The 14,687-nt window shown below is 36.2% G+C and overlaps 1 protein-coding gene across 3 annotated transcripts in view; it reads right to left on the bottom strand.

Annotated features, from left to right (window-relative positions):
• Positions 1–14,687, bottom strand: part of tuft1b (tuftelin 1b) — a 32,929-nt gene that overhangs the window by 1,665 nt on the left and 16,577 nt on the right. For all 3 annotated transcript variants that reach the window (XM_038279315.1, XM_038279314.1, XM_038279316.1), the window contains 9 exons: positions 9,470–9,547; positions 9,277–9,375; positions 9,126–9,200; positions 8,923–8,988; positions 6,194–6,280; positions 5,801–5,911; positions 1,281–1,504; positions 1,060–1,165; positions 553–636 (listed from right to left, as the gene is read on the bottom strand). In XM_038279315.1, the coding sequence (XP_038135243.1) occupies positions 553–636; positions 1,060–1,165; positions 1,281–1,504; positions 5,801–5,911; positions 6,194–6,280; positions 8,923–8,988; positions 9,126–9,200; positions 9,277–9,375; positions 9,470–9,547 (930 nt within the window). The remainder of the gene's footprint in view (positions 1–552; positions 637–1,059; positions 1,166–1,280; positions 1,505–5,800; positions 5,912–6,193; positions 6,281–8,922; positions 8,989–9,125; positions 9,201–9,276; positions 9,376–9,469; positions 9,548–14,687) is intronic.

Here is a 14,687-nt window from a genome sequence, read left to right as displayed (position 1 = left end):
TTACTGAGTTTTTTTAATTTTATTTGGGGGGACTGCAAATGCAACCCGTAGGAGCCAATTATTTGTTAATAATTAACAATTTTTTTTGTTTTTTTTGTTGATAACCTAGTAAAATTTATTTATTTTACTGTATTGCTTGATATTTGTTTTTGGATTATGTTTTTTGTTTTTTTAGTTATGTTTCTTTGTTTCTGGTTAGGTATGAGCAATTTGGGTGAATTAGGTTAATTAATAGGCTGTCAATGGTAGGACCAGCATGCATCTGGGTGGGTGTATGTTTTTTTTTTTGTTTTTTTTAATCAGTGCAAGAGAAGCAAGGAGGAAATGTTTGTCCTTTTCTTGCTTAATGAGAAATAAATCACAAAACTAAAAGACTTTACCTGGAAAATAGGCCACAACACAACTCATCACATACAATTACAGCTAAATACATTGAGTTTTGTTGTTATAAAGCTATTTGAAAGGTAAATTAGTAGTTTTTAGAAGGCCTTGTATAAAAAGAGGCTTCAGGGTTGCCGTGATGGCTACTTTTTTGACCATAAGGTTGCTGACCTCAGCTTCTAGGAAGGCGACCTTCTCCTCCAGATCCGTGATGACCCGGTCCCTCTCTTGGATTATCGTCCGCGCATGCTGCAGCTGTGATATCAGCCAAAATAAACAAAGACAAAAATGTTCAGAAAAAAAAAAAAAAAACTCCCACACTGCAGAAACAATCTAAAAATAAATAAAAAACCTCTACCCTTAATTTGATTAAGTAAATAAGATGATTTGCCAATGGAATGAGTTTTTTTAATCTAATAAAAGAAGATGGATAATATGCATTTGAAATAAGACATTTAAAATGTTTTTTTCTTATTTTAGATGTAAATTGTGTTGTTCTGTTTGCAAAGTGTCTCAATCTCCTTCTAAATGCAAGAAAAAATGACTTTAGATTTTTTTTTTTTGCAGTGCAACATGATATCGCTTCATTACAGTAACACCACACAACAACTTCCTGTTTCCTTAATACTGCTTTCTGCCATGTGCTTTTTTTTTTTTGCATATAAACTTGTTGAATACCTGTTCGATCATGTGACGGAGCTTCCTCTGCTGACTCTTCAGCATGTCATCAAGGTGGTGAATCTTTTCCTTTAGCACAGCCACCTCATGGTTGAGTTCTGTGCACCTAAATAGACATAAAAACAGAACCATCTACAGGTTTGATCTGACTAATAACTGCCTGATTATATTGAAGTCGTTACCATGATAATAAAATATTATGTCAAAGAAGAGTAATTTACCTTTGTTCCTTCTCTGCTCCTCCCTCTCGGTTCTTTTTTAGCTGAAGCAGCTCTGCCTCCCCTGCCTCCATCTTGTCTTTAAGGAGGTTGCTCTCCATCCTCATTCCCTCCAGCAGCCTCTGCAGCTCTTCTACCTGTTGGGCTTTTTCCTCTGACTGCAGCTCCACCGCCTGCAGACGCACAGACTGCTCAGCCAGGCGGATGCGGCATTCGTTCGACTCGGCCTAAAAGAGAACAGATGGAAAACTTTTTGTAAAAAACCATCTAGAGATAACATTTTTGCTTGCACTGACACATTGAAATTTGATGGTCCTTTAATTGAAGCCTTTATTTTTTCAGTGTATAAATATAAATAACAGGGTTGGTTCATAGAATGTAAAGTTTTTTTGTTAGTTACTGCTTGTTCTACTGTGGAAATTTGAAGACAATACAAATTTTTGATAAAGTCTACACCTAACGATCTAAACTTGGTTTTATTAATCCTTTAAATAAATTAGATCAATACAACCTTCCGAATTTTAAACCCGCATTTGTTCACTATGTCGCTTTTAAAAAAAAATTCTTTAAATCTTCCATCAGACTCATAAGCTGTTGATAATGAAAGGAAAGGTGTACAAGTCAGTGGGGAGAGCAGAGGTAGAAAGTTCTCTTTGGAAATAAAACAGATGGACAGGATCAGAGATGAGGACATCAGAGGGACAGCTCATGGTAGATGTTTTGGACATAAAGCCAAAGAGACGGTTTGGACAGGTAAAGAGATACAATGTTGAGGCTGCAACTTTAAGGCAGGAGGCTTAGAGGGAGAGACGAAAGAGAAGATTTATGGGTTTAGTTATAGGCAGTGGTGGTTCTAGAACAAGTGGGTCAACCTATTCTCATTATGAGTGCATGTGAAATCGTACGAAAAGTTATGCACCGTAATTTCGTACGTTTTGGACGTTTTTTTCATCGTATGCGCATTCACAAATCTAGAATATAAATTACAATTAGCCCTAACCCTGACCCTAACCCTAAGATATAAAACAGCAAGCAACATAGTTAGAGACATGAATAAATGATGATTGCACTGTTTTTCCCATTTTTACGTCCGTCCGTGGATCTGCTTTTTTTTTTCTGTCTGCCAGCGCATGCGCACTGATGTGTTTTTTTTTAGGAAAAACGTACGAAATAGTGTGCATAATGAGAATATGTTGAGTGGGTAGACAGAACATAACAAGAATGGGGCAAAAGCACATTGTTTAGGGCATTAAGTGAGCCACAAACCAAAGATATCAGACACCTGATTGAAGAGATGAAAACTGTCATCCTATCTTAATAGATCCTAGGCGGAATTTCAACTGAAGAAACTGATTGCTCTCTTACATCCACCTGCGACGCAGCCAATCAGCTTTGAACCACACCTTCACGAAAGCCAATCAGCATCCAAAGTTCATCTTGAAAGGCCTCCAATACGCACTTGTTTGTGCACAGGCTGCGGATGTGTTGTCTGATTTCATTCAGATGACACTGTTTCATCCCACCTCCAGCCCCTCCTACACCACCGTAGCTGAAGCTTCATCAGTGTGTTATTCCTCCTGGACTCTTACAATGTTTTTTACTGTCTTATCTCAGCCGGTCCGGCAGAAGACCGCCATGTTAAGCCTGGTTCTGCCAGAGGTTTCTTCCCAACGGGGAGTTTTTCTTCTCCACTGTCGCTTCATGCTTGCTCATCATGGACAGGTTCTTTGAACCTGCGTTATCCAACTGGACTTCCATCTTCGAGGTCCCTGAGTGAAGCTCTAGTATCAGCTCATGCAATCCACTGGATCTCCCCATAAAGCTCAGCAGACCGTCTCTCTAACCAGCAGTCTACAGACTTATCAACTTCATCTATCTCCACTCCACCACCAGTTTCAGGCCTGGCGGGAAACAGCCCTATTCTTTGCTCCTGTTCATGCACATCTACCAAAATTAAGCGCTATGTTTCCTGCCGAGGTCTGAGCGCCAAAGACAAATTAACTGTATCAATACATTTCTGCTAATTGTCTTTTCTCTTTGTGTTAGTTGTTCTGATTGAAATAAAGCTGAAGCTTGAAACTGGCTGTAGCTTCTAAATAATTGTCAAAGTAAACTGTAAAGGTGAAATTGAAAATCCAATTAGGATGAATCAGTTACAGTCTGTTCTGTCATCATAAGAATGTTATGTTTTAGTGTTACAATGCAGATTTGATAAAGTAAAATTATCATCAAATAAATGCATTTTCCTGTAATACAAGCAAATAAATTAGATGATCTGCCAACGGAATGAGTATTTTATGCCGTTATAATAAGAGTGTTTTATAAGGGATTTTTTTATTTCTTATTTTAACCATAAATCATCTTATGCCATTAGCAAATTCTCCTATTTACCCACTTAAATCAAGTAAAACTACACTGAATTAAAGAAAGAAACACTTTTTTCACAGTTTCTTTTCACTATAGGAGCCAGGATCTGTTCTATGGGTATACTGGCCCCTGTTGGCCCTCATTTAAACCCACCTATAATTAAAGAGAAACATGAAGGTAGTTTGGTCAAACAGAAGAAGATGAGGTTAGAAAGAAAATTCAGAAGCTTAAAACCTTCTAAAGCTATTTTGATCCCAACTGGATGTTCACGCTCCTCAGTCAGGACATTAACCTAAATGTCTGTGTTAAGCCAGCCAAACTTACAGAATGCAAAATAGTAAAAATGTTTATATCATATTGTTTTAGCCATTTAAAGTTGGAAGAATATGTAATCTTCATTTTTTTTTAATCCAAAGCAACATTGTTTTAAAATGAGAACTTCCAGAAAGCCTCAACAGATGTGTACTTTTTATCAATTTAAATTTTATTCATTTTTTGAATTGAGTGGATTCATTTAAAACATGTTATTAGGCAAAAATCATCAGAGGTGCTTAAACCGAAGGTTCCTTCTTTGCCCAGATTTTACATTACCAATATTTAAATGTTACAGCATCATTTTAAATCCAGATTTTACTATTTAGCTGAAAAAACACATACAAATTGAAGCAAATCAAATGAGATATTAACTCAATAAACATTGAAGAATAAAAATGAATCATGTGGAATAAACTGCTGATCCGTTTTTCCACCCATGAGTCTGAGTCATGTCTTAATGGGCTCTTGTCTAAGATCCACTAAAAGCTAATGGACGGCCTTTATGAAGGCTTCTCAGGATGTCTATATGGATCTGTTCACTTTCTGCTGATAGAGATGTTATTTTAATGCCTCCTTATCTGAAAACGATCTACAGCACTTTTAAAGCTGATGTCAACCATTAGTTGTTGATTTAAAGTTTACCATAGAGCTCCTAGTCACATTTCGAGTCATTGCTGCAGTTTATATGTTAAGAGTCCTGGCAAGAGGGTTGGAGAAAAATATATTATATATTAGGAAATAAATATTTTTATTAACATTGATTAGTACTCCTGCTGTGAACGTTTGCAACATCTTTCTGCATAAAGGATAACTTCTGATTTCCTCCTTTAATATTTTTCAAGCGGAAGTGAGACATCCATGGAGGGGATATTTTCTCTGAAGAAATATGTCTGTATAGTTCTTATCCTCTTTCTGATTTATGTTTACAATCTCAGCGTTCATGATGTGATGCACACTAAGAACTTCATAATTAAACCAACGTCCCTGTTTCAGTGATAGGTCCAGTAGCGTTAAGAAAACGACATGTTACTGCTTGCGATGGAAAGAGACAGAGGTTTTTTTTTTCTGACTCCTGTTTGCAGTGTGAGAGTTTCTTGCTGCAATGAAATATCAATTAATCTTAATGTTTTTTTTTACACATTTTATGCTCTCACAAGTACAGGGTTAAATTAAGCAAAATTTAAAGCAGGATATGTAAATTTGAAAGCTACACATTGAGCCCATTGCTAAAGCTAAGAATATCTCTGACTGCATTTATCACAGAAAATCTCAGATTTCTTCATCCCTAAAACTATTTCTAAAGTCTTTAGTTTTCTGCATCTAAGGTTAGATCAGAGCAGCTTTCACTCAGTGATTGCTAAAGAAAGATATTTACCAACACAAAGAAAGATAATGTTAGATATAAAGATTGTGAATACATATGAATACTTGTAGATGGGGAAAAAAAAAAAAACTAAAGCAAAACTTTTAATTAGGTTTTTTTTATGGCCGCCCAACTTCTCTAATTTTCTTCTCCACTTAGATTGTGGCGACAAGAAATGGAGTAAAAATACACGATGAGTCAGTCTTCAGAGAAAACGGTCTCACATGTCCCACATGCTGCTGCTAATGAAACAGTGAGAACAAAAACTATAAAGCAGATAAATCTGCGGCAAAAAAAAAAAAAAAATGCAGTCAAGTCTGGACAGATGCTTTAAAAAAACAAATGAAGGGTGAAGCTTCACAGAACAAGCAATGAACTCCAAAGATAATATGAATGTTTAACAGTTAAAGCAATATGAAAGCAGAGGGGTGAGTCATAGTAGGCGTGCAGAAACCACACATAGTTTCCTGACACTGACCTCCAGTCTGTCCCGCTCCTCCTGGTGCTGCTTCTCCATTTCCTTCAGCTGTGCATACAGGCGCCTGGTCACCTCCCTGAGCTTGGCGCTGTCCTCCTGATTGTCCTCGAACTGTGGAAGTGGGACAACACAGAGCGATTAGGTCTAGCCTTACAAAGCAAGCCAAGCCTGAGGGGACAATAGGTGCTAACAAGCAGATAAAACAGGGCTAGCCTTCGGAAACAGAAGCTTTAAAAAGTCTAAATGTAATATATTTCTAGGTTGTAGCTTTAAAAGAGGAGGGCAATGTAAATCAACCCACAAATCTTACAATAGGCAGTCTCATATTATCCCAAGAGAAAAGCAAAAAATCTAAACAAAAAGTGCATTAAAAACCCAAAAGTAAGAGTTCACCTGAACGTCCAAAGAAACATTATTGTTATTGTTGGTGACCGGCGGTTGGCTGCTGTGAGTGTTAACTCTTATGCCGTTTGCTGGAACCTGAACACACAAAACCAGTGACAAGATTAGAAAGTTAGTGTTTATAAAGACAAAGTTAAACAAAGTTAATGATTTTTTTCCAATGAACATTCCATCTGCTTCCTTTAAATCCAACAATTCTCAACTTGGCTCCTTCAGTGACAGACTGCTGCACCCTAAAAGCACCAAGGAGCGTTATCACAGATCCTTCCTCCCAGCAGCTGTAAGACTCTATAACCATCACTGTTCCCAACAACCTCAATAAGTTGTTACATTCGTGCTGATTTTGCACAGTTTCTATCTTAGTAAATTAAATATCATGCTGCTGTCATTTTTGCACATCTCTGATGTTGCTGCTACTTTCAAATATTCATTACTGTAAAAATGTCCATAGCTGAATATTGGTTATTTTCATTCTCCAGGTGCAGTTTTATATTGTTAAAACACTTTACACTACAGTATTGTATTTATTATTTTTCACTCTTCACTAGTATGTCACTCATACATTTTCTAAGGTCCACATTTGTATGACAATTTTTTCTATAATTTTTTGCTGCTGTAAACACCAGAACTTTCCCATTTTGGAACAATAAAGGGATTTTCTAATCTATTCTATTATTTTCTATTAAATTTTAAGGCTTTACTTCCCATCTATATCATTCCAATTTTTCCAGCTTTCTTCCAGTATTTTGTAGCTGATTACACTGCAAAAACCATCTAAAAATGAGAAACTATTTCTTAAATTAAGTGTATTTACCATTAATTTGAGTAGATAAATAATAAATAATTTGCCAATGGAATGAGTAATTTTTGTCTTAAAATAAGATAATTAGATAATATGCACTTGATATAAGACAATGCAATTGTGTTTCTTATTTTAAATGTAAATTGTCTTGTTCCATTGACAAAGTTTCTCAATTTTTGACAAAGTTTCTCAATATGTCATTTTTTTCTCAATATGTCATTTTTTCTTGCATTAAAAATGCAAGAAAAAATGACATATTTAGATTTAAACTTTTTGCAGCGATTGTGGAGAAAAAATAGGACTCGTTAGAATTAATCTACAAAAACATAAAAAAAAGAGAAATACAGTATATAATGTGTGCATCTTTTATGGCATTTTTTCAAGCATACCAGAGAAACAGAATGCCTCATTATTGTGAAAATACTGGACATTTTTTAACTACAAGACCAGAGGCTAACATTGAAGGATTAAAAGAATCTAGAGAATTCTTGGTATAACTGACGTTAAAGCTGAAAATCAATGCTGAATGGTTATAATCTGCAGGCCCACAGGCAGCAGTGAGCTGCAAACAGACATAAACTTGGGAGCTCAAAAACTGCTCTCACGCAAAGATAAAAAAAAAAAAAAAAGCAATATAAACCAGAAGCAGCTTGAGAATCCCTGCTGCTACTTTTTTTAAATCTGGGTCAACGATTAAACATGATGAACTGATTAGAATCATTGTACGTCTTTGTATTCAAGATGGAAACTTTTTGCATGCTTAACAGGAAATATAAGATCCACATGAGCGTATGTAAAGCCTTATATCAGACAAGCAATGCCAAACCACATTCTGCACATAGCACAACTGTGTGGCTCTGCAGTAAACGGGTCCAGATGCTGTGCTGCCCCTCCTGAAGCTCATCTGGAAGGATTCTCAACTCAGAACGAAATGAGGAAAAACAACTAATGAAACTGGAAAATGCTGTGGAGTTTTCATAATGCATGGACTAAAAGTTAAACATTTAAAGCTTCAAAACCACATCGGTTTATATTTGCTTACTGAGTTTTATGGAACAAAAATTACTGAACCAATAAAAAAACAAGTCAAAACCACAAATAAATGATTATAATAAATTCCAAAGGAAAAAAAATAAAACTGAAAAATATATTTTATTTGGTTTTGCTATTCGTCAATGTACAACTGATGTAAAAATAAGCTTAAATAGTGTGAATCTTATTATGAAATTTTTTTAAATCCTGTAGTTCACTCAATCACATGCAGTTTTATCTGTATAATGTTCAGGTTGCTGTTAAAGATTAGACAAAAATAAATACATAAATCAAGCTAAGGGAAACTGAAAAATCCAATGTATAAACAGTACAAAGAAATATTTCGATCAATATTACTTAATTTTTTAATAATATTGTTAAAAAATATTTGGACTCTTTTTAAAGTCATGCATTTGCAAGATAAAAAAAAGAGTTCAAGCTTTAAATCTTAAAACGTAAGGTTAAAGAGACATTTGGAAGTTTTTACTGAACAATATCTTTAAAACTGCCTTTTTATTTGACCCTTTATAACTAAAACATCATTTGATGAGCAGACTGACACCTCAGCAGTAGTTTGTTTAGTTTTATGTTGTTTTTCTTATTTACAGTTGTTCTAATCTGTCATGATGGTTTGTCTATTCTGTTTATAAAGTTTTGTTTTTACTTTAAGTTCTAAGTTCTTGATCCATTTCACGCTTTATATGTTACATATTTTTACCAGTTTCCCCCAAAATCTAAGCATTTTAATCAGTTATCAGACACACAGATGCATAGTTGTAGAGCAGCTGATCCTTCACATAGTAGGAGACCATATATTGACAATATGCTGCCATGTAAAGGTAAGCTTTTCTGCACATTTTGAAGCATTGGGAAACGTAGAAATTACCTTATTGAAGTTGCTGTTTTGTCTGGCAGCCATCTGCTCTCTGAGAGACTTCAGGCAGTACCGCACCTACAAACAAGGAGATAATGCTTTTTAAAAAATGTTTCCAAAGAACAGTCACAAAAAATGTCTTCCACTGATGTTCCGTATAAGTCATTAAATGTTAAGATCAGAGTAAATAGTTTCTAGAACAGCTTGTTTCTGACCTCCTGAATGTGGGACACTTCGTCCGTCAGCATCCTGACACTCTGTATCGTTTTTTGTCTAGGTTCAAGGTAGACCTTAAATCATAAAGCAGAATAGTGAGAAAGTTTTTGGAGAAGTATAACTTTATTCCAGTTGAACCAGAACACATACCTTAATAACTTCTTCCTTTTCTACTCTGGGAGTGATGAGCTCAGCTCTGTGTTTTTGCTCGCTGGGTTTCTGTGGCAGCACAACGGCTATGCTGCTCTCCTATAAACGTGGTGGAAAAAAAGGAGGCAAATTAGTAAGTCTGATCTCCGCCTCCCTTGTCTCAGTAAACAAACCAGAAATTATTTGTTTGTACCTTGCTGCTTTGCCTCTCTGAGGTGTATCCCGTCGGCTCCTGATCCTGTGAGGACAGCCTGACCGGCGTGGGAAGCTTCTGAAATGAAAGATGAGACGATAAGTGGAATTTGTGGAGCGTTGGGGGGATGACTGTAAAGGAAGAAGAGCTCTATGAAGTGAAAGAAGAGGAGATCAAAATGAAAGTGGAAGGCAGAGCAGAGAGACAGGGGGAGTTTTTTACGTCACAAAACTTCCCCCCCATAACTAAAGTTCCCCTGTGGAGGCCCTCACATCACATTGGGAATCTTGGCAACCCACAATGGGGAGCCCACTGGAAAACAACTAACCAGTCTAGTGCAGGACGGGCTAAAAATACAAAATACAAAACGGCTTAGTCACTCTTCACTCAGCTTTGTCTCCTTAGCAACAACAAAAAGAAATAAAAATGTTTGCATTATGTAACGCTTCCCTTGTTTACTGAAATAGACTACAGTCGTATATGTTTTGGACAGACAGGAAATTCCTGAACAGTCTGTGAGTTGGGTCCAGTTCTTTCTGACTGTAAGACACAATCTTATTGATAAAGCAACAGGTAATATTGGGTGTTATACAAAGAGACCAAAGGCAAATATTAAAAAGGCGACAACTTATTTAAGGAAGTAGATAACAAAAAAAGAAATTAAGTTCAAGTAGGTTTAGATGAGAACAACTTCTTAGATAAAATCTTGCCATCACTGTAAAACAGTGGCGGCTGTCCCATAGGCGCTGCCGTCCCTAGATGCGGAAGGGAAAAGTCACAAATAATATTTATAGATTTTAAAAGTATTATCAATGTCAGTTTTGCTTAATAGTATGTGGCTACATACTTCTACCATTTGACTCTCATTCAACAGTGCATTTCCACAAACAGAACACATCATTTCTCTTCTTGGGCGCTCATTCAAAACGCCTCTGAAGTTTAGTGAATTAACCAATTTTTTAATGTTGCTAGGGAAGATTAATAAATATTTGATCAATCAGCATCGCCAAAATTAATGGCTTTGTCGCTCCTGGAATTTTGGCCCCTGCTACAGTGATACAGGCGATACAGCTAGTTGTCAGTCAGGCAGTAGAGATTAGGGCGACGACAACAGTTGAACTTGAAGCGAAGCTTTCACACAATTCAGTGAGACCTTTACTAAGTTAGCCTTTCGCAAGAAGGATGATGGTGGAAAAAATCCAACAGAGTAGGAACCTGACAGGCCCGAAATAAATGTAATGCAGCAAACCGAGAAAAAGGCTAAATCCTACAACCAAACTTTTAGCAGGAGTTGGTTCCAGTGTAATTCCATGGGCTGTTCTAGACAGGGGTCAACGGGGGCCAGGGCCCCTGTAGATCATGTCCTGGCCCCTGTTATGGCCCCTGTAATGAAGACTTAATACTCAAAGAAATTCTAATGATGATATGCGCTGGAACAGACATGGTTACTGATAGGTACTTTTTTTCTTTACAAATTCTATTTTATTAACTATTTAAAAACAATAAGGTGTAGCTTGAGTGGTATTGAGATAGGATCCCAGTTTTATCTGGTAAAATCTTTTTTCAAACAAATTTTTAAAAATACTCTAATTTCTACAGCTGAATTTAAAAGTTTTTCTTAAACTCTAATTCAGATTTTATAGGAAACTGTAATTTTAACTTAAATTAAGTCAAAAATGTGTAAAATTCCTAAATTCTGAATGTATTAACCTAATAAGACATTTAGAATTTTAAAGAAACCCAATTGAATAGAAATTTCACTTCATGCAGCTACCTTAATATATTTGAATCCCTTGCCCTGTTTTTTTTTTTATCTCATGCTTCTATGTGCCCCCATGAAAACACACTGTCCCCCTCCTGCCCCCCTGGTACATTTGGTCTAGAACCGCCAAACTTTTTAGTTTTCCCTGCGTTCCTTTTAAAAATGACCGGAAATATTTGACGTGGTCACAATCTGGACAGACAGACTTAAAACACCTCTCCGACAGGTAGGACTGATTTAAAGCACTTTTTAGAAAAGGCAAAGAAGAATGAACAATCTGGGATCCACATGGAAAATAATTTAATATAGTTAACTTTTTCTAGATGTTTGTTCATTTGCAACCAAAAATAAACTCTTAAATAAACACATTCTCAGAAAATAATTAAGTAAGTAATTTAATCAAGTAATCAAGTAATTTATATATTAGCTGACTAATAGCTTCTCCATTATCAAACGGGCACATTATTTTTTTTTAGGCCTGTGACACCATATTGGACCATGCATTTACCTTCACAAAGCCTCAGAAGGGCAACATTTATGTACAAAAAGTGAACCTGTCTACAGTAAACCTGTACAAAACCTGTTATGTTTTGTTTTTATATGAGTGTTTAAGTGTATAAGAGTGTATAAGTGTTTTTAGAATGTTTTTTGTTGTTGGTATTCATATAAGTATACTTGTGTGATAACTTAGAATAAGTTTGATTACTTTTTGGTATGCGTCTATTTTGAATTTATAGCCCCCCTCCTGGAGAAAACTCTCCCAGCTGCCACTGGTGTAAAATCATTCATCATTACTGTACCTACAACATAAAATGCTGGGTTAGTCCTTTCACTAAACCAAATGTGGGGCTTTGCTGTTGAAATTAATTGTTAAAATGACTGTGTGAATAATTCATAAAAAAAAGGACCACTGTGTAACCCAGATTTTTGAGTTAAAGAAGAGGCTAGTGGTCAGGTTCTGCACAGTTTGGTCATATGTTTTATAGTTACTCTGGCTAACTTCCCTCTACTGCTAAAAACATCATCCCCACATTATGGTGCAGCCACCCCCGTGCCATTCAAAAAAGAGGTTTAATTCTTATCCAGCAAAAGCTTTGGTACCTATTTTGAAAACTGGATCTTTAGTTTAGATTAAATTAATTATAGTTTAGGAACATAGGATTATACTTATAGAAAATATAGTTTTGTGACTCCAGTAATTATTATTTATCGGCGAGATTTATTTGTTTTGAGTGATTGTTTTTTTTATCAGGAGTCCAAATCGGTCGAATGGAAAGAAGTGAATAAGCACAAAAAGTGGAAATAAGATACAACAGGAAGTTATCAGAAAATGTTAACAAACGTTATGCATGAAATGTTAACATTTTTAGGTAAATCAAGCTTTGATTAAAAAAAAAAAAAACTACAAAAAAACAACTGTAAGGCAAACTGACAATTGGGGCAAAACAGCAGATAGTTGATAGTCTATATGCAATGAGTGCTTAAAATTGAGAAAGGTTTTTGAATGTTGGATCTTAGAAATGTCAGCAGCAACTTTTGAGGATAAGTCATAAAATATAGTATAAATCATGCTAAGACCAAGAGATGAAAGATAAACTGTGTTTTATAAACCACTGAGAACAGATTGTGTCTTTGTGAAAGGTTTCTGTTACCAAAGTGTCTCATGATCACATTTAAAAGCTATTCTTTACTAACTTGACTATATTTCTACAGAAAATGTTGTTAGAGTCTGGGAATCTCCTCCTTCATTTGAGAGATTTTCAGCTTCTCCTCCAGAGGTCCTCCTCAAGCATTTCCCCCCCTGAGTGGAAGGGTGGTTGGTTTCACCTGTTCCCCATCAAGCAGTGGACTATTTAAGGAGCCTGGTTCTCTCTAGTGCCAGACTGTTAACCTTTGTGGACTAATCCTCACGAGGTTCGAGCTCCTGAGAAAACTTCTTAGTTCTTCAGACATCTACAAAGCTCAATGTAAAGCATTTGGTGATTAAAGTCACTACTTCATTAAACCTGATCCCTGGATTCCTTTAACCTGACTCCGCAGAGCGAGACATGCATCTGGCTGTTGTCAGGTTAGGATTCCTTTGCTTCCATCACAAACTCCACCGGTACCAAAACTCACAGAATTTCCTCAACACAACTCACCCTCCCCCCCGGCAGATTAATCCCAACCTCCAAGTTGGCTATATAATTCAGATTACCCTCGATTTAGTTCAATACATGTTATTTCCCTGACCATCTCTCAGAGAACCCTGCCATTCCCACTCCTGTTTCCCAGAATTAAATTTGGAATACATGCAATCCGTGTAAATAAACTGTTTTCCTTTTTCCTGTGAGTGTTCTGTATGTGGGTAAAACAATGCCTGAATGTGTAACAAATAAAAGTAGAGAACCATATTATAAAAAAAAATATTATAAATATATTATAAAAAAAAATCTGCAAGAGATCAAATCTGTGATACAAAAGTTCTGTAAGATACTGGACTGGAAAAGATTTTGAACAGGACAGGGTGTAAACATTATATATTGTGAAGGTACTGTATATTTAAACGATTCGAAAATCTATTCGCTTTTTGCTTTTTCACTTTTTCACTTTTCTTTACATAGCTTTCTTTATATTCTCTATGCAATATACTGTAAGTATCCTTTCCCCCCCAGCATTCACCAGTAAATTTGTGTGGGTGTAGACCTGTTTTGCTGTTTCCCTATTTCATTTCAGTGGAAGTACTCTGTATGTTGTTCCAGTATTTTCTTTCATCTTCTATTAGAGAGGAATTTGACAAGAACCAGTCTAAAACAAAGATACTTAGTCATAAATTGTTCAATGGAAACCATAAAGAGAGATGCAGTTTGTTTAATTTGGAAAATTGAAAAGAGAAGCTTTAAATGTGCTTATACATGCATCATTTAAAGTAAAGTTAAACAGTATTTTGGCACAAGTTGAAAAGTTTAGAGAACAACCTATTATCATGGCTAGTAATGATGTCATTCAAAATCCTTTAAATACACCTGACCCATCAGTTCCCTCTGAAAGTAAACAAATGATTCCTTTTATACATAATCTCAAACAGGAAGACCTATTGAAGTAAAAAAGTATGAAAATCTAATCTGTGTTTGATTTACTAATTCAACTCCTACTTGTTATCTTCCGCTTATCCAGGACCGGGATGCGTGGGCAGCAGTCTATACAGGGATTCCCAGACTTCCCTCTCTGCAGACAGCTCCTACAGCTCTGCTGGGGGAAAGCCGAGCTGCTTCCAGGCCAACTGAGAGACATCCCAGAATGTCCTGTGACCTGTGAGATCCTCTGGGTCTCCTTCTGTGGGGAGTGCATGTAATGCTGCCTGAGGGACACATCCAGTGGCATCTGAAGAAGATGTCCATGCCACCTTAGCTGACTCCTCTCTAAGTGGAGGAGAAGCAGCAGACTGACCATTGAATCAAGAGCTTTGACCTTTTC

Source organism: Cyprinodon tularosa, unplaced genomic scaffold, assembly GCF_016077235.1.
Source record: "Cyprinodon tularosa strain WSP-4 unplaced genomic scaffold, ASM1607723v1 ctg15, whole genome shotgun sequence".
Classification (NCBI taxonomy): Eukaryota; Metazoa; Chordata; class Actinopteri; order Cyprinodontiformes; family Cyprinodontidae; genus Cyprinodon; species Cyprinodon tularosa.
The sequence above is the reverse complement of the archived record's forward strand: the minus strand, read 5'-3'. Positions and strand labels throughout refer to the sequence as shown.